This window comes from Acromyrmex echinatior, chromosome 1, assembly GCF_024713525.1.
Source record: "Acromyrmex echinatior isolate Ae372 chromosome 1, ASM2471352v2, whole genome shotgun sequence".
NCBI lineage: Eukaryota > Metazoa > Arthropoda > Insecta > Hymenoptera > Formicidae > Acromyrmex > Acromyrmex echinatior.
Genome location: NC_141852.1, coordinates 16,228,094 through 16,247,364, shown reverse-complemented (window position 1 = coordinate 16,247,364; position 19,271 = coordinate 16,228,094). Strand labels below are relative to the sequence as shown.

The 19,271-nt window shown below is 30.0% G+C and overlaps 1 protein-coding gene across 2 annotated transcripts in view; it reads right to left on the bottom strand.

Moving 5' to 3' along the window:
• The window catches only part of LOC105154771 (atrial natriuretic peptide receptor 1), a 111,955-nt gene that overhangs the window by 65,327 nt on the left and 27,357 nt on the right, over positions 1–19,271 (bottom strand). Inside the window, exon 3 of one of the 2 annotated variants that reach the window (XM_087407463.1) lies at positions 8,318–8,713. The exons of the other annotated variant lie outside the window; for it this stretch is intronic. Coding sequence (XP_087263589.1) covers positions 8,318–8,713 — 396 coding nt within the window. The remainder of the gene's footprint in view (positions 1–8,317; positions 8,714–19,271) is intronic. 2 annotated transcript variants of the gene reach the window in all.

Sequence of the window (19,271 nt, the reverse complement as noted above, 5' to 3'; positions counted from 1 at the left end):
AAAAAACTATTGTTTGTAAAATTGTTTTGCAGTATGCAACACATATAAAATTATATATATCGTAAGAAGTTTTTATTTACATATATATTTTGATTACATACATATTTTTAAAAAATTGTTCTTGTATTCGTATTTGCTAGTAAAAATTATATAATTATTCAGCTGTTATATACTATTATTGCATGCATTGTGCCAAGTAACGATAACGTTCATTTTATCTTATCATTTCAAGCAATTTGAAGCAACATATTTTGTTATTTTATTGATTATTTCGAATATTGTTTAAAAAAAATTTAGGAATTCAACTATGATTTTGTGTGATTCAAGTTACTGCAACAAATAATACGTCTAAAGTATTAGACATGTTATTTAAGAAATTGCTAAATTAATCTTGCGAAATTGTTCCGCAGATGTCTTAATTCTCACGAAATACATTTAAGCAAAATACACTTTCACAAAGTAATATTCGCGACTAGTCGTATGGTTGCACCGCAACATGCCAAGCCAGATATAAACGTTTATCCAAGCAAAGTCATAATCCGGCTTTACGACAAGTCCAACACGCGCCATTAATCGGTGCAACCACGTCTTTAACTTTGGATCAGCTAGGATACAATTCAGGAGATTAACATTTTGAGAGACATCATGGAATTCTATAGATAATCTATCAACGCGTCGAGAGAGATTGCAGAATTAATTTTCTTTGATCTGAATGCTTACGTTCGTTCACGTTTGATTAATATTTCAAAATAATAGCTACAAATTAACAGATATCGTAACTTTAAACAAGAAATAATTCCATACAACTTTTAAACTAATTGGAAGTCTAATTGAAAACCTGGAAACAAGCTGAAGTAAATTTAATTTATTTTGAGAAATTGAAAGTTAAAGTATTGTATTTAATAACATTACAATCCGAAGCGACGTAATTATTATTTCTGAAATTAATTCATTCGTTTGAATAATATATATATTAGTTCAACATCTTAATACTTAGACCGTAGTGGCGCTTCGGATTGTAATGTTATTTAATATAAACGGTCTTGTTTCCTATCTTATTGTTTATAAAGTATTGTATTTATTTTAAATTTGAATAACTGAATAACAAATCGTTACAAAGATTAAATATTATTTAAATTTTTGTTAATAATCTTAATAATACCCGGACAAAAATGTTATATAAATGGACATATATAATTATATATTAAGGTAACTCTGGCAAATATGTCGCTGGGATTTATGCCGCAGAAGTCAGAAAAAATAGAAAGAGTGAGGGTAATTTTCTCGCAATTCTGTTACATGTCTTTATGTATAGTAATATTGTGTTACGATTTCAACTCCTTATTGTTAACATTAATGAAATTATTGTGAGTTGAGTGATTTGTCACTGTAATAAATAAATAAATAAACGCTACCATAAATTATAATCTACATAAAATGATCACTGTAGGGCGTGTAAAAGACTTAGTAGTTATTTCGTGATACATACGTGTAGTGAAATAGTAAAGTATGTTGTGTAGCAAAATACAAGTGCTTTGCTTTCGTATTCTTTGTTTAGTTTGTCTTGTATATCTCATCTGTTTGGGATATACGGCATTTTTAGCGAGCGAAATTTATGCCCAAAGCACAAAGTAGATTCAGTACACTAAATGCAATAAACGCATTATATGAAATATATACCTCAAGTCATAACATTTGTAACATACGTAGGAAGATTGTAATTATTATTTATTATTTCTTATACATATATATGATATATTTATCATTCTTATTCTTTAATAAAACTTTATTTTATTAAAGAATACATTTTCAGAAAGAATACAATATCGGGACATTTTACATCTTATTTATATGCATTATTTATAAATTTTTCATGAACCATACATATCCTCCCTACCTTTATGAGTAGCCATATATCCCACCTCTATAGAATATACGGCAAAAATGCAAGGGTTTCAAAAAGTTTATTTTTTAATATGAAAAATAAATATTTCGAATTTCTAATATTTTTTAGTAGTAGACAGTACAAAGTTTTTAGTGATATAGTTTGTTTACTTTAAACATAGTAACTAATACTTAATTAAGTTTTTGATGTGGCGTATAGACCGGAGTTATCCTATATAAAAAATTGACTTATTCTAGATATATATAATACAATTATATATAATTATATATGAAACATTTTTTCCAGGGTACCTAAGGCGTTTCAAAAGATTATTGTGGTTGAATATCTAATGCAATTAAAAATATATAATAAATTAAATTTTCTTAATATACGCTGTTATTGCACAGAATGCAGGAGTATTATATAAATACAAATTTTGACTAATGTATATATCTACTAAACATGAATGCATTATGATAAAGAAAACAAGAATGAATCTTTGAATTAATTAACATTATTAATTAACATGATTAAGTTTTAATATTTTATTTCCCTTATTTACTGTTAAAATCAAATTCATTTTCAGAACTTCCGATGATTATGCAATAACAGCGTAAATTGATTGCTATTATCCAGGTCTTCAATTCAATTGCAAAAGAGTTGAACGTAACGGAAATCGCTTTTGTCTTAACTCCAATTGACCAAAGATTTTTTATATCAATTTATTGATGTGTCATGGAATGTTCTCTTTCAGTTTAATTTGATATTATCAAACATAATTTTACGTACTCAAATATAATTCATTCGCGCTCTGTCGTAATATGTTATTTTCGAAACAAAATGAGCAAACGAGACATATTGTCTCATAACGCCAGTGAAATGCAATTAGATGCGAGACGCCGTCGTCGTTACGTTATTACGGGTCGATCCAACTCAGTTTCTCATTAGAGATGCTCTTCGTTTAACGCCGCCGTAGCTACCGCCGATGACAACGACTAACAAGAGTCATACGATACAAAGGGGTAAAGTTCACTCCATTATGTGAGCAGGCATCCTGTCGACGTTAAAGATGTCAGTATTGGCTGGAGTTTACTCGCTGTTCCAGCCACATTTCTTTTTCCCACAATGTTTAAAACATTTTGATTATAGTAAATACCAAAAGTCTTATCAGGGATACATCAAATTATAGTAGATTATTATAGTAAATTGCTCCGAATGACAATAGGTTCTAATGTACTTAAATATTTCTCAATAATATGTATATGTAGTTTTATACGTTAAAATACCGTACACTAAGAAAAAAGTTGCTAACTTGATTAAATGCGTTTAATTTGTGGCGATTATTTAATTTGAGTATTTATACGTTTAAGTTAAATATACACAAATCATGTCAGCTTGTTTTGAATTAGCAAACGTTTGTTTAAATTAATAAATATTATTTGCTTAATAGTCCGTGACCATTACATTTGAATTAACTAATATTTTTTTGAAAGAGTAACTTTTTTCTCTTAGTGTAGCGAATGTCAATCATACACAAAAAATGTATTAAATTTTAATAAATATCTGTTGAATATATATATAATACTGGCTGAATATTTACTAAATGCAAACATATATTTATTTGATATAAAAATCATTAATTTGATTTAACTATCATTTTTTATTGAGTAAATATTATTTATCCTAAGATAAATGTTAAATTAATATCATATTCAAACAAATATTTATTAAAATTTAGTACATTTTTTTCAGTATAATTTAATATTTTGCAGCATTCTTTGCACGGTTGTACATTCAAATTTTTAGTACAAATTAATTTCGAAAAATTTTATTTTTTTGTCACACTATCGAAAATTGATTATAAGTATTTAATATTTTTTCGGGTTCAGAAAATTTTCCTAAGACTCCTTTGCCTTTAAACGGAGATACGTTATGCTTATTCAGTTTTCGTGAATAAATTATAAGAGCATTTCAAGAGTATACTCGTAAAAGATCAAGGAAAGGCTTTTATCTTCTTTCAGAACTTGAAAATTGATAAGTAGATTTAGATAGGTAAAGGATACTACCTTTAATACAAGTAAAGAAATTTAATTAAACAATCTCGCTGAGTCAGAGTGATAAAAATCGATTGTGAAGTATATATATATATATATATATATATATATATATTAGGTGTTGGAATTAATTCGTAGCGTTTTACAAGTGATGGGAAGTACTTTCATTAATGTATTTTTTAATGCTCATGTGAAATAAATAACATTCTTTCATTAAAAAACGCTACGAATTAATTCCAACACCTAATATATATATATACAGAGAATAGCATGATAAATCAATGAGTTCGACTATCGAGAGCATGACATTTTACATCGATTGAGAATTTAAACAGCAATAAAAAGCAGTCGACGTGTAAAACGAAAAGACGAACCGCCGATGCGAGTAAAATGGGTAGATCGGTGTTATATGTCTGTATATCCGGGAAGAGTCTCATTATCACATAGATCGAATCTTCTTACTTCTCTTTTATAGCACGTCTTTCGTCTTCGCTACTCCGTAGACATACAGTATCTGAGACAGCCGTTCAAATAGAGTTAAATGTAAACTCATCATGTAATTTTGTTTCTCGATACGAGAACGTGATAATACTGGCAACAGACACTTGCTTTGCCACCTGTTTCGAGAAAATTTAATAAAAACTAAGAATTACAGTTGGAAGCTTTAAAATTATAATATTTTAAATTTCATAAATTAATTTAAGTATAAAACCTTATATTTTATATTTTTTAAAGAACTTTTTTATTATAATATATAAGAATAAAAAGAGAAAGATAAATAAAGTTACATAATCACAAGTAATTTATTATTTATAATAAAAAATATTATATAATATAAGATATTATAAGACAAATAAGATTAGAGAGAGAGAGAGAGAGAGAGAGAGAGAGAGAGAGAGAGACAAAAATAATTTATGTTAATGTAATATATTAAAAAAAATAATATTAATATAAACTGTGCATTATTAATATTCACATATAAAATTTACTATAATAACAATGTACATATTAAATGTAAAATAATTAATTATAAAACACAATATGCATAAATGCATTAAATATGCATTTAGCAAACTCTATACTTGTGCATATATGATTATCAACACAAAATATTTGATAAATATTCATCTTAATGAAATTGATAATATAAAGTAAATATTTATACACTACATAAAGTAAATATTTTCATATCACAATAAACTATAACAGAAATGTATATCTTACAGCAATAACGCTAAATGTTATATTGCACAATATATCAAAATTAATATTCAATTTACATGAAACAGATATCCCGTTATCAGATTACCTTGTTTCGGATATTATTTTTAGCACAATCGTGAGAACTCAAGACAGAACTGAATCATCATTCCTTTCGTAAAGCAGATAACGATAAAAATTCAATAAAAATTTAAATTCCCTCTCCTTTCTTTGGCAGACACGGAACTTTGAGAATTCCAATCTATTTATGGCATTCACTAGTAATTAAACGTAGATCGGTGACGACGTGCTACACCATGTTTTCAAGTTAATGTCGACTTCTCGAAAATCGAATGGTGTCAGCATTTTGATCGATCACGAATTCCTTACGGCGTTTCAAGAGTTCGTCGCAATTGAACACGCAATTATTAGAATTTAGCACGATGCTGGTGACAATAATGATTAAACAATAATGAATTATTGATTGTAAATTTATTTGAAAATTTGGATATGATCTATAGAAAATGTGAAATATATTAAGGGAGATTCTATTTTGGAGAAAAAAATTGATTTTTTTTTACATTTTTTGCATCTTTAAAGTGTGTAGAATACCTGTAAAAGAATTTTGCAATATTCAAAATTTTAAAGCAATTTATGATTTTTTGAACTGGATTTCCGGTCGAAAATCAAGTTATTATGCGCAAAACAAATAAGAATCAAAAGAAGAAGGACTCAAATGCAGCAAAATTTGTTCTTTGAACAAGAGGAGAAATTGACTAGGCCAGGAATCGCTGATTAAGTTGCAAAATATTGGTAACAAAAAGTTATTGTAAAGTAAAACTTCAAACGCATTTTTCTCGAATTCACGTTTTTCAAACTGATGGAAAATGTATAGCTTCAACCAATCATCCGATTGACATAAAGTTTTTTCCTACAAAAAATAGATGATTCTTACAAAAATAGATAATTTTTATGATGCCAAAATGGTGAACTTAAAAATAAATTTTCGAAAATGACTATTTCTTTGAACAGGTTGAAAGTGAAAAGAAGTTCGTGAAAATTGACACTTAATTTTGAATGGCTGCCATTCTGTAAATTTTAAAATTTTTCAAATAAAATGATATTCATGGCACCACAAATTTAATACATTTTAATAATTGCATTGTTGTCTCAGATAAACTGTCGACAGTCAAGATTTCCCACCAATTGGCCACGTACGTGTTGCACGCTCTGATGCACTCGTAGGCTACAGCCGTAATTTTCTACGTTTCTAAAAATAAAACTTTTTTCTTGTATATTGAAATATAAAAAACATAATGCAAAAAGCATTGTTTTGATATCTCTTTTCTTTCCTTATGAAAAAAATTGATAAAAAATACATAAATTTTGAACCTCTAGACTAGAACTTCCTCTTAAGTATATAGATATAAGATTTTATTTTTGACTCTCTTCTTATTTTTGTTTTTATCTCTTATAAGATTATTCTTTATACAAACATACTTCAAAGAATTTTATTTAAAAGATGCGAAATTTTTTTTCAATCTTTTATGCCCATTAATTTATCTATCTTGAAATTCTCTTATTCTTTGTAGAATAATTTGCAATTGTGAAAAAAATAAGAACAACCTTTTTCTTTATATTACAATCAATAAATTTAAAGCATTATTCAGTATTTAGGTCAAAAAATATTTGCAAAAATATTTGCTTTTTATCTGGAAATTATAAGTGGTGCATATGCAAATAGCATCTAATCGAGAACATACTTTGTAGCTTGTTTTATTTCTATTGAGGATAAATCTACCGCATGAACTCTGTGTAATGCGATTTAACGGACGCGTCGAAAGCGATGAGAAATGAGCACGGAGGAATTTTCAAGATGCAGCTTCTCTCGTATGAATTATCTGTGCGATATTGTAAGAGAAAACTGCTATAAAATGTGATGTTTCGATAAGTGCCTCGGGATTTATGACACAACTCGATTATTGCAACACAGCGTTCGAGTGCGTTAAATTAATTAATTGCACACGAGAACTCTCTGTTTGGTTACTCTTCCGACATATTTAATTTTCGAAATGTTTATGATTTTATATTATTGATTAATTACATTGTAATTATGAAACATACGAGCAATGTGCTTGAATGTGCGTCGTCTTATTCAGAAGCAATGCCGATGAAAGCTTCTCATCGGTCTTCTGCCAATTGTGCGTCATCCACAGGGACAAAGTTGTTAATGGAAATTTATTTAATGTTGGATAACACGTGTAAACTTAGTTGACAAGTTTGAAGTGTCAAACGCGATCAATGAATGAAAAGCACGGGGCACACTCGTATATGCAAACTTCATAAACGATATCAGTTAAATGACGGTGTCGAAGTTCACTGTTCTATCAGACTATCAAGCCCGGTTTCATAATGCAACGTCCTTTAACGGTATTAAACGCTAAACGTTACACGCTATGTCGACTTCGATAAAAGCTGATCGATATAAAGTCTACATGAAGTAGAAAGCACAATATAAAATTATTTAAGGTATTTTTAATAGATTTTATATTAGATATATGATGGGTGTAATAAGAAATATAGAGAGCCCAAAATTAATATAAAGGTCTCTCTGCATAAATTATAAAATAATATAAAAAGAAAAAAGGTTTGTCTAAAATATATAATATAAATCCTCGGAAAGAGAAATTTTTAAAATCCTATTATACGTATAATAATTTTTTAACTTTTTAAAAAGATTTATTCCATTAAACTTTACATAAATTTTTCTCTATTTTCTATCATTTAATTTACAAAATCATGTATATTAATATTCTGACTCTTTTCTAATAAATATGTATTTTATATGAATACCCTGAATATACAATATATATTTTTAGATCATATTATATTTTAATATTTCATGCATGTAGGAAAAGTTCCATTTCCATTGTAAGTAAAAATGTGACATGAACTTTTTCATCCAGTTAAAAATAGTTCCTCAGAATTTCTCACGCGTGTACATTTAAATTAACCTACATATCTAATAATAAATTCATTTCTCTCACTTTTGCGAGCAAAAATATGCAAAAATCAAATGTTAAATTTTTAATATTTTCGTTGAAATTTAGTATAACGTTTGAAGAATCAGAAGATTCTCGTGAACAAGAAAGCAATGAGAGAACGCGGGCGAACTTACTCCGTGCGGATTTGGCGATGAAACTGAGCAAATTCTTGTACTCATCGGTGTCAGCTGTCTCCTGGTTGAAGCTCTTGTGCGCTGGCGTTTGATTGAGCGCCGTATATACGGCGCTCAGGGTGAAATGACACTCGGAGTTGCCTTTACTGCTGGCCATCTCGTGATTGTGAAACAGTAAACCGCAGATTTTCCATCCAAAACTGCGTAGAATATGTCTGAGCGCCTCACCCACCAAACGATGAGAGCCCATCATCCTGGTTAACGTTGGATAATGCTGGCCCTTATGACGGAACGCTTCCGCCTGTGCACCCGCTGTCAGTACTGGTATACCCCACACACCCGCGTACCTTGCCACGGGCGCGATCACGTAATCGCACACGGGACCCAGGAAAGCATCTGTTGTGATCCGAGAAGAAGATTCGGGAAATTGATTTATCGTACTTTGCGCTAGTTTGCGTTTCGCTGAAGTTAGTCGGGAGGCCCATTGTGCAAGACATCGAAAAGTTCATTTAAAATCGAGATTACCGTGAAATATAATCTTTTAGAGGCTTTCTACAATAAGTCGTTACCTAAGTTTTAAAGTAAAAAATTGACTAATTACAGTTGATTATTCTTCTCATTCAACCGTAAATCAATTTCTTATAACTTAAGACTTAAAAGTTAAGCATTGGCTTATTGTAGAAAGTCTATTGTGATTACTTGTATAATGCCTTACATAAATAATCATAAAAGATTGTAGCGCTTGTAAAATGTGTCCATAGAAGGAACAATTTTGCTAAAAATATAGCTAGATATAGATATCTAAGAATAATTTTATTGAGCCATTAAATAATTACGGAGCTTAAGAATCTTAAGCATGATGAATAATGCTGCAAAAAGTTTCGACATTCGAGCAATCAATTTGAGCATCCGACATAATTATTTTGATGGTCCAATAACATTATTTTCAGATCTGTATCTAGCTAAATTTTTAATGCTTTAGGAAAATCGTTCTTTCTGTATTTCCTAAAGCGATTTCCTTCTTCTATATAGAAACGGGTCACCCAAAGGTTATCGAAAATTTAGTGCTTCGAAATAAGTAGCGATCGTAATTCTAAAAGTCACCTCTATGATTATATTTATAATTTATCGTGCACGTGAACTTGCGAATCATTTGTCGTATACAGTTTTAAATATGTAGAAAGAGTATCGAGTTCACTTTCGTGCCAGCTATGATAAAAAAATGTAACGAAATAGTACCACGTGAGCAAAATACATAACACGAATCTGAATTTATGAATTCGAATATTGGCTCCGCGTTATAATCCTATCACTGTCGCCTGTATGATTCGATATGTCGATAACAAGTGTACATTGTTATCAAAGAGACTTGGTTGTACAAGACGTACACTTGTACGCGGATTATACGGTTAATTAACGTATCGATTCGTGGGCGCAATTAAATTAAGCTGGAACATTTCGTGTTCGCCCACATGGCTTACTCGCTGAAGGTATACTTAGATTATACCGCAACCGATTACGGAAACGTCGATGTAAATTCTCCTTTTGAAAATACGCTTTTAACGATTAATATTGAATGCCCAACGGATACGTGACAGTTATAAAAAATGTTCCCGCGAAATAAATGTCTGGAGAAATATACTTAATACTTATTATTATGTCAGCATATTGCACGTGGAGTTCACAATTCCCTGCGACACTAAGGCTTGTTGGTCTCGTATCCATGTACTCGCATCACACGCATTTATACATACATCATACAATATGTTTTTCAAATGCACGTGTAATTAAAATCTCGCCGACCAATATATCGCGAGTCTGTGGTTAGCGAGGGAGAGCTCAACAATGTGAACATGTACACGAAGATAATAGAACGGCCGGTTAATTAAATAGATTGTTACTCTCCCGCTGTGCAAGGAACGTTTATTGTCTACGGGATTTCGAACTAAAAGCGAATCAAAATTCTATTATTTTCTACACAATACTCGTTGTAATTAGTAACGTTCGTTTCGTACTAAATGTCGTACGGGCAGAGAAATGGAGACGTTTTATTAATTGAGCTCATATAAAAGTTTATTCTTATTTGGGAAATAAATACTACGATAGATGATAATAAAGACGCACGTTGATGCACTTAGCCTATTGTTGAAATTAAAGCATATCAGTTTTTACAAGCAACAAGTTTCCAACTGTATTCGCTTGGTTTATATGAACCCCGCGTTAATAATAAGCCGCGCGTTATAAACCTGAAACTAAACTAAACCCTCGATTCCCGCGTGTTTATCCGCAAGCAATGTACCTCTATGGAATCGCGGTTCTAATTAGTAGTCACAGATGATATTGCATCGATATCCAATTTCGCATAAAGGTAAACATTACCTTGGAATAATCGGTCAGAACGATATACACCCCATGTTTAAAATGCATTAATTCGTACTGACAGCAAGCCGAATCCCCGTGCATCCAATTTAGAGCTTTCAATCTTCATCGATTGAAGCTATATGTAATATGATAATAACTGTGTCAGGTTACCTAGCGTCATTGTGGCTGCAAATTCCAGCGTGAAGCGGTTACGTCCGATTAACGCCGCATGCATCCCCAATGTCGCTGGCGGCCATGCATGTGGTCGCTTTTATCCGATGAGACTGCGAAAGTTGTTGGGAGTTTATGGCAACTATACGCTATGCAAAGATTCTCGTGGAAACTTATAAGACTCGATCATCGTAAACGGATCATGCATTAAGTCGCGCGTATCTTTGTTAGTATTTTACTTTTAACAGTATCTTACGTAATTTTAAATTACTTTCTTATACAATTTGTTTCGCAATTAATTTTATTTATTATCTTAACGTTGGGGTTATCTTAATAATTTAATTTAGGGAGGCTTAATTTTGATGGGAGATTTAGCATAAATATGAATTCACATATCTAATTACAAAATTTTTCGTTAATTAAATTTCAAGATTAAATATTGACAAAAAAATTATAGAAAAAATTTGCGACAAACAATTGCTTCCCATTGCTTTAATTGTTGAGACTAAATTGACTTATTATATATCATTCTTATTATAGGATACTTCGTATATTTTTTGTTAGCACGATATATACGTTATCTGCAATAATGTAAAAAAATATAGTGTATAAAAACAGATTATATGTTTCAGTGTAAATCATTGTTCAATATAGAATGCACTTTTTAAAAGCATATCCTGTTAAAACTTTTCTTTCGTCGAATGAATAAAAACTTGTTCCGCGCGAGACTCTAAAACCTGAGAGCCTGAAAACGTGACTCGTAAATTCGGCCGAAAATTAAGCCGCGGATGACGAAGTGCATTCCTGATGGTGATGAGTTATTGTATTCACATGCCATATTGTAGTAGGTATACTGCTAATATTTTCGTGCAGAGGTTATACAGGTATAGTTTTGCATAAATAAACGAGACATTTCGCAAATTTTACGATGTAAACACGCGCTTAATACAGACCGTGAAACGAATAAAAAGAGAATTTTACGAGTGTGATTTATTTATGTCGATTTAGAGAGGAAAGATAAAATCATGAATAATAATTCTTAATCGATTTTTGAAACGTTCACAGCAACGGTTTAAGCGGTATAACGATAGTCAGTAGATAATAATGACAAAGATATTTACGACAAATATAAAAGTGTATATTCCAAAAATATATTTGATAACAAATTAATGTATTATGTATAACATAAAATTATTGATAGCCATCAAAAAGTGCAATAGGATTTTATTGAAATTGATTATTTTCATATTTTATTAAAATTTGTTGTTTAGTTAAATTCTTATTTCTTAAGCTAAAAGAAATGTAATGTATAGTATATACAGCTGGCTCAGATATTCTAAATTCTCTTCATAGATCGTCAATACTATTATAGGCAGACTTATTTTTATCTTCGTAGACTTTCTCAGATCCCTCATCCTTTAGACTCGAGTAAAGCAACAAGTGTTTTGTATACGAAAATTATCTACTCTCTAAATTCGTACGTAGATATGCGTTATAGGGATGAACTCTGAGTTAAAGATAATCGAAGACACGTTCTATCTATGAAAGCCCCATCTTTGAGAATAAAGGCTATTCTCGTCACGTACTGCTGACTTAGCGCGAAAACTCAATTTCATTATTACTTGCTCGATGTCTACGTGATTTTTGTCGAGTGAGAGATAATATCATGAATCACATCATCTCGTAATTACTGTCGGCTACCACAATGCACACAAATCCAGAGTTATTATATTATTCTTTTGAGATTGTAGCGTAATAAAAAAATGTAAGTAGGTAAAATAACTTTTCTGATTCTGGATTTAGTGTAGTAATAATTTCTTTACGTATAAAATATTTTCACAGAAATTAAATTTTGTTTAATTTGTAACATTCGTACATCATTCGTTTTCATTATAATTAGGTAGAGAGAAATCATGTATATATATTTTGTTATAATTGTTGTACTTCCATGGTTGATTCTATACTGTCTGTATGTGTACAGTGTATATATATATATATATATATATATATATATATATATATATATATTTTTATATGTACCTATATACATATATGTATATACATGTATACATAAAGTCAATATATCAAAATATAACATAAAAATTTAACATTTACTATGAAAATGTGAGGAAAAAAGAATTATACTTACAAAAGCTCTTGTTTTCTGTCTTTCATTCAAACGAAATAGGAGATTATGGGAATTACTATCACGATTTTGAATATCTCGGATTAAATCTCATGATTAATGATAGAGCGGTTCCATAATTTCGAGTAATTATACTCGCGCGGTATTATCTACTTTAGCTGTTCTCTAAATTACGGACATAAATTCATATTTCTTGTAATCTATACTGGGAATATAATGTCATCAAGACCATAATGTCTACAATCCAATTCTATTATAAAGATACGTGCAATCGCAAGAGAAAGACAGTGATTATTACCTTGTGTTATGACAATCATGAGTGAAAGTAATAAGTAGATAGTTGCAAATTTCATGTCGTATTAATACATAAACAGGACTAAAAAATATTTGTCAATTTATGAATTAAGAAAAAATTTTCTTGTCTCACTATTTTTCAAAAAGAGAAGAAATATTACACTAATATTATAACATCTTATAATTTTGTGTGTTGTATGTATGTGTGTGATGCACCTTGAAAAATATGTTAAACTTAAAATACAATAACCAGCTCTCACTTTTCTGAAGAAAACAGTCAAAGAGAATGAAACGCGAAGTTTTGTGATGAATAATAAACGCTGAGAAAACGTGCAACGAGACCATGTCTCATTAAAAACTAAACTGCGTCTCCCGCGGTTGTCTAGTTTCAATTCACGATGTTTCTTCGCCCTCGATGAGCTCGGTAGCAAGAAAAATACACCTGTGGTGTTGCATACCATTCAGATATTATACACGAGTATTGTTTTCCGCAATCGTGACAAAATAAGATATATCATAAATATGTTTACTTTCAGAACTGGGATGAAAAGTTATGTTAGATTTTTGCGGCACTCTGTTTTCTTTCATAATACGCTTTCTGCACCTCTACTTCCAAGTTAATATTCAGGAGAGATAAAGCAAGACCTAGAACCAATGCGAGGTCACATTCGAAATGAAATTAACGTGAAAGTTTTTGTAATCTTATGTAACGCGGTAAACTTTGGCAGATATTGAAAGAAGTTTCGATGCATCTAGTTAAAGTCTTGAAATTTGAATAGATCAGGAAGGAACTTTTTTCATTTGTCGCGCGACATCGAAACTACGAACTGATTCACTCATCTCTCAAATATGTATATTACGAAAGAATTGTTCTACTTAAAATAACAAAAACCACACAGTTCAGTTGTTTTGCTATTGGACTAATCCTATTTCGGGAAAAGAGAAAATATACCATAAATTTTGGTAATGAAAGATTCGAAAAAAAAAAAGAAAATATGTCAAGTGAATGAAACGCATTTTAATAAATCAACCAATGTGTTTATATCTTTCAACTTTCATAATAATTCCATCAAAGGAATGGAGAGCCATGATGTGAAAAAATGCTTTCTCATCTTTATTAAGTGGACTTTCATGTTCAATGAAGATCAGCTTGCATATAACATACATGAATGGCATGTTTATAAAGATGAATAATGGAAATCTACATAATACAAGACATATTTAATAATATACTTAATATTAAGAAAAAATAGAATGTACACTTGCATCATATTTTTCAGACATATTCCAAACAGAGGAGAGAACCACATATCTTTCACACCAATAAAAATATTTTGCTTCCTATACGTTTTACGTAGATAGACAAATAGAAAACAAACCTCGTTTCCATCAACACAAATCTGTACCCCTGAGCAAAATGAACTTGTCGTCTTCAGGACCTCGCAAAAATAACGATCGTTATTTTATAATAATAATAGATGTGTATCTATATATCACTCATAATAAAAAAGTTGTTAAGTACCTCCGTTTTTGGACAAATAGTTTCCGGAGCGTACTTTTTCATGAAGTCAAATTTGATATTATATGTGTAAGATCAAGAATATAATGTTAAAACATACGATTCTAAGTATCATTATTTTAATGTTTATTCGTATAAAATATTTAATATATTTTATTATATGTAATATTAATCAATGTCTCATATAAATCAATGTCTCTTAGGTAATATTTAATTTGGAAAAAATAAATCAGCTATGTTTGATACAAGAACAACGTGTTTAAATGATAATATTTGAAATTTGAAAATACTTGCAAAATAATTGAAGTATCAGAATATATAAATGAAATAAAACGATAAAATTTCCAATAATATTACTTTCGATACAATTACATTACATTTGCAATGAAAATATTTTCAGAGCTTGCAGATAAATAAAACAATAGATCTGTTTTTTATTGCTGCACTTTCTGAACTAATACACACAGTGCAATAAGTTGAAATGAAACAAATATATGTGTGTTTCACTTCAACTTATTGCACCGGTTCAAAGTGCAGCAATAAAAAACAGATCTATTGTTTTATTTATCTGCAACTAATGATAAAAAGTAATGCATTTTAGTATAAGAAAATATGAATATTGTTTTATTTTTGCATATCACGGTTCCTCAGCAAAATAATTTCGAATTACGAAAATGTAGAACGCCGCTGGTCGAGAAAAATTTACAGCACACAAAAGAATCCTCGAGCATGCTTGTCATATGTATCGTAACATCAGGATTATCGCTTACATAACGTAAAAATAAAATAAATAGATCTTTGCTATGAAACACGTATGCATACATACAGCCAGATATTTTTATTCAGTCACAATTCAATTGCTTTCTTTAACTCATCTACTTTCATCGATGCGACCTATATACATATACTCGAACTTGCATTATACAGAAAACCGAGCTCATCTTTAAATTCAAGGAAAAATGAGATGTACTTCAAAAATCGAAAATAAATGCAATGAAATGGGAAAATTCATTTTGAAAATTATTATCGATTCCATTTTTATTCCATTTACCAGTTATAAAGAGAATGATAGTGTTCATATCTTTTTTTTTGTTTTTCCGCGCTTGATCTCAAATTATAGTATTACTAGACATTCGATTTTTATGCAGGTATCTTTTGCAGACATACATAAAATATGCAAATTTGCACAATATGCACAAATAAATACATGTATTTTTATAATGCTTTTTTAATAAAATAAATTTCTATTTTACTTTCTATGTTACTTTTTCCAATCTGCTTTCTAAAAAAATATGAAATTACATAAGAATCCAATGTCTAATTATTATTGCTGATACATACCACACACAATAGCTACTTTGTAAAATTTTACACATCTTATATAGATGATAACATTTTGTTGATATATTACGTACTTTTTCGTAGTCAAAATTTAAGAAAATTAATCCTTATGGATATAGGCTCATTTGGGTATATCTCTCTTTATTTTGTAAACCGTTCACTCGATTTTTATATCTCTATGAAGTTGGCACCTCATTTTTCAAAAAATGACATTTTTGTTTGCAGTTCCGAAGAGTTCTGGAATTCCTACTCAAAATGAAAAATAGTTCTGGCGAATTAACACAAAAAATCAAAAATTAAAAATTCAGGGTTCCAATTTCACAAAATGCAGAACGAAAAATCATGATAAAATTTTAAAAAGTAATTTTATTATCACACACACACACATACACACACACACACACACACACACACACAAAACTTAATTTAGGAATTTTTAATTATGAAATTGTATCAAATTTCCACTTTTTCTTTATTTAAAGTTCGTCGTACTATGCAAATAGTATTACTACTCATTTCCAATTTAACTTTCTCAAACTCTGATTATGAGTCCTGTAATATTAGATTCTCCTTGCTGGAATTGGATGAGATCATTTTTTGAAATTCGATATTTTGAAATTTGATACTTTCAAACAACATTTAAACTCAACGATATCAAGAAGCTCTTTTCATGATAATTAGATTACATTTTTAAAATTTAAATTTTAGAATTGTGAGATCAGAATCAAATTTAGTGATTTCGAAAATTCTTATAAAAATCCTCTTTAAGTTTCTTTGTTAGAACAAAACCCCAAACTTTGTTAGAACACCCTCAAAAAGTTAATAATTATATAAATAATTTTTAATACTAAATAAAAATTTATATTTAAAGATGTAATTATAAATTGTAAATATCTCGAAAATCCAGGATATATTTTGTAACAAAAAACGATTAATGCGTCAGTTTTATTAATTGAATCATTTACGAATCAAATTTATATAGATAATTTTTGCATCGTAGTTCTTTTGTGGACCTTGGTGCAAAAAGTAGGCCGCCTCTGTAACTGAATCCATCATCAGGTGAACATCAATCTGAAGCATCAAGAACACTAATGACTTCCGCCTGTTTCGATTAGATCGGATTTATTGCCGCGTGGCGCATAAACACAGTGCATCGCGACTACAGACGCAACAAACGCCTGGAATAACTTCGACGAAATGACACGAATTCACCTATCACGTAGGAAATTTATTTTCAGCGATGCAGTAAATTACATCGGAGCGCATGATGAACTTAGAGGCATTTATTGCACGTATTTTTGCTACCAAAAAGAAAGTGGTGGCATATGACTAACTTCGAAAGAAAAGCAAAAGTAGTAAGTGATGATGTTGAGAAGAGTTAATCTTATCCCAGGAATAGTCACTTGAGATGTTTTTATACTTCAGTGACAAGAATATGTGAATGTTACAAAATGTGAATGTTATAATCTTTTTAAATTTTGTTGTAAAACGGATATTGTTTTCTTTTTTTTTGAATATTTTCTAAAATAATTATGTTAATGATTATTTACAAACCTTTAAATATATAATTTTATCGAGAATTCGCAATAAAAAAACGTTATATTAATTAAAATTTTTATTTTTTAGAAATATTATCAAAATAAGTTACTTAACGTACCTATTAATATTTAATTGTTTTTTTTATTTCTATTTATATTTTTCAGAAAATTATGAGTAAAAAACCCTTACCCATTAAAGTTCTATATAAAGTTTTCAAATGCTATTAAATAGGAAAACAATAATATATATTATTATTAACAGTGATTTTAATTAGAACTAATCTCGTCTTGCTATCACATGTTTAAAATATATAGAACTTTAATGATTGCAAAGGAATAGAAAATTCTTCGTTAGTTATTAATAAAATCAAAAAGCAAAATGCATAAGTCACCATGTATTGCAAAGAGAAGGAGGACATTTATTCAATTCTATTTAAAATCTTGCCATAAAGAAAATCTATTTATTCTCGATGTAAAAAAGTTTAAAAATAAAATTTTTGCGGAGAATATGGACTCTTTTTCAGCCGAATAAATTCAAAATATCTCTGAAAGATTGTATATATATAGATATATATACTCTTATTTCTTCGAAAATGAAATAATAAGAGCGATAAAATATCTTGATTCAACAATGGCGAACGGTAGATGGGAAATCTATGGGTCGGTCGAAGATGATTTAAAATGTAAATTTAAACCAACAATATTTCTCATGCATACACACGCATCTAGCGCCTCGGTGCGTAAAAATCTGGCGATAGCTAGATACACACGTGATACTGTAGATACAAATCAGAGTTTCCCCGCCAACAGTTCAAAAATAAGGTAAATCGAGTTAATAAACTACGCGTGACCGGCTCTATGCGGGAATGTTCAACGATAGAGGACGCGTCTGCGTGGAATAAAAGGAAGTAATTTCATCGGGTAACGCATACTCGTCGTCGCCCATTGAGTTTGCCTATTAAACCATTCCTACTTCATATTTTTTTTCTTTTTCTCTCGTTCTGCTTTTACCTCGACCCACTTACCACCGCGCCGATTGAAATCGTTCGTTTTTTCCATTTGAAAAGGCAATGATTAAAAGAAGTACACGGAATAACCCTTACACAGGATAAACCTGACATCCATTCCCTCTGTAGCGAGAGTTTTTTTTACGCGAAGAAAAAACGATCAAGGTACTGAAACTTGTTCAATAATCATATAACAGAATTTGATATATTAGTTAACATTAACCGTTTGTGTCAATATAACTTAATGCGGCGAATTTTATTAAAGTTCTCAAAGCGTGAAACATTTTGTGTCGTTGATGGACCCCCATTTGCTCTTATTTCACTGAAGTAAAAAATAAAGATAGAGTGACAATAACGTGACAAAGTTGAATGACCCCGTCTCGTATTTATACATCAATATTAAATGTGACACCGTCGAATTTGCACAATAAATATTTATGAACGATATTCGCGCAGCCGGTGACGGATCGCGCTAATTCGCAGAAAGAAAAAACGAATATTGAATGCGTGTCTCAATTTATTTAGCGCGAGATTTCTCCCGCCAATTTGACGAGCGACGCAAAATCTCGTTATTTTC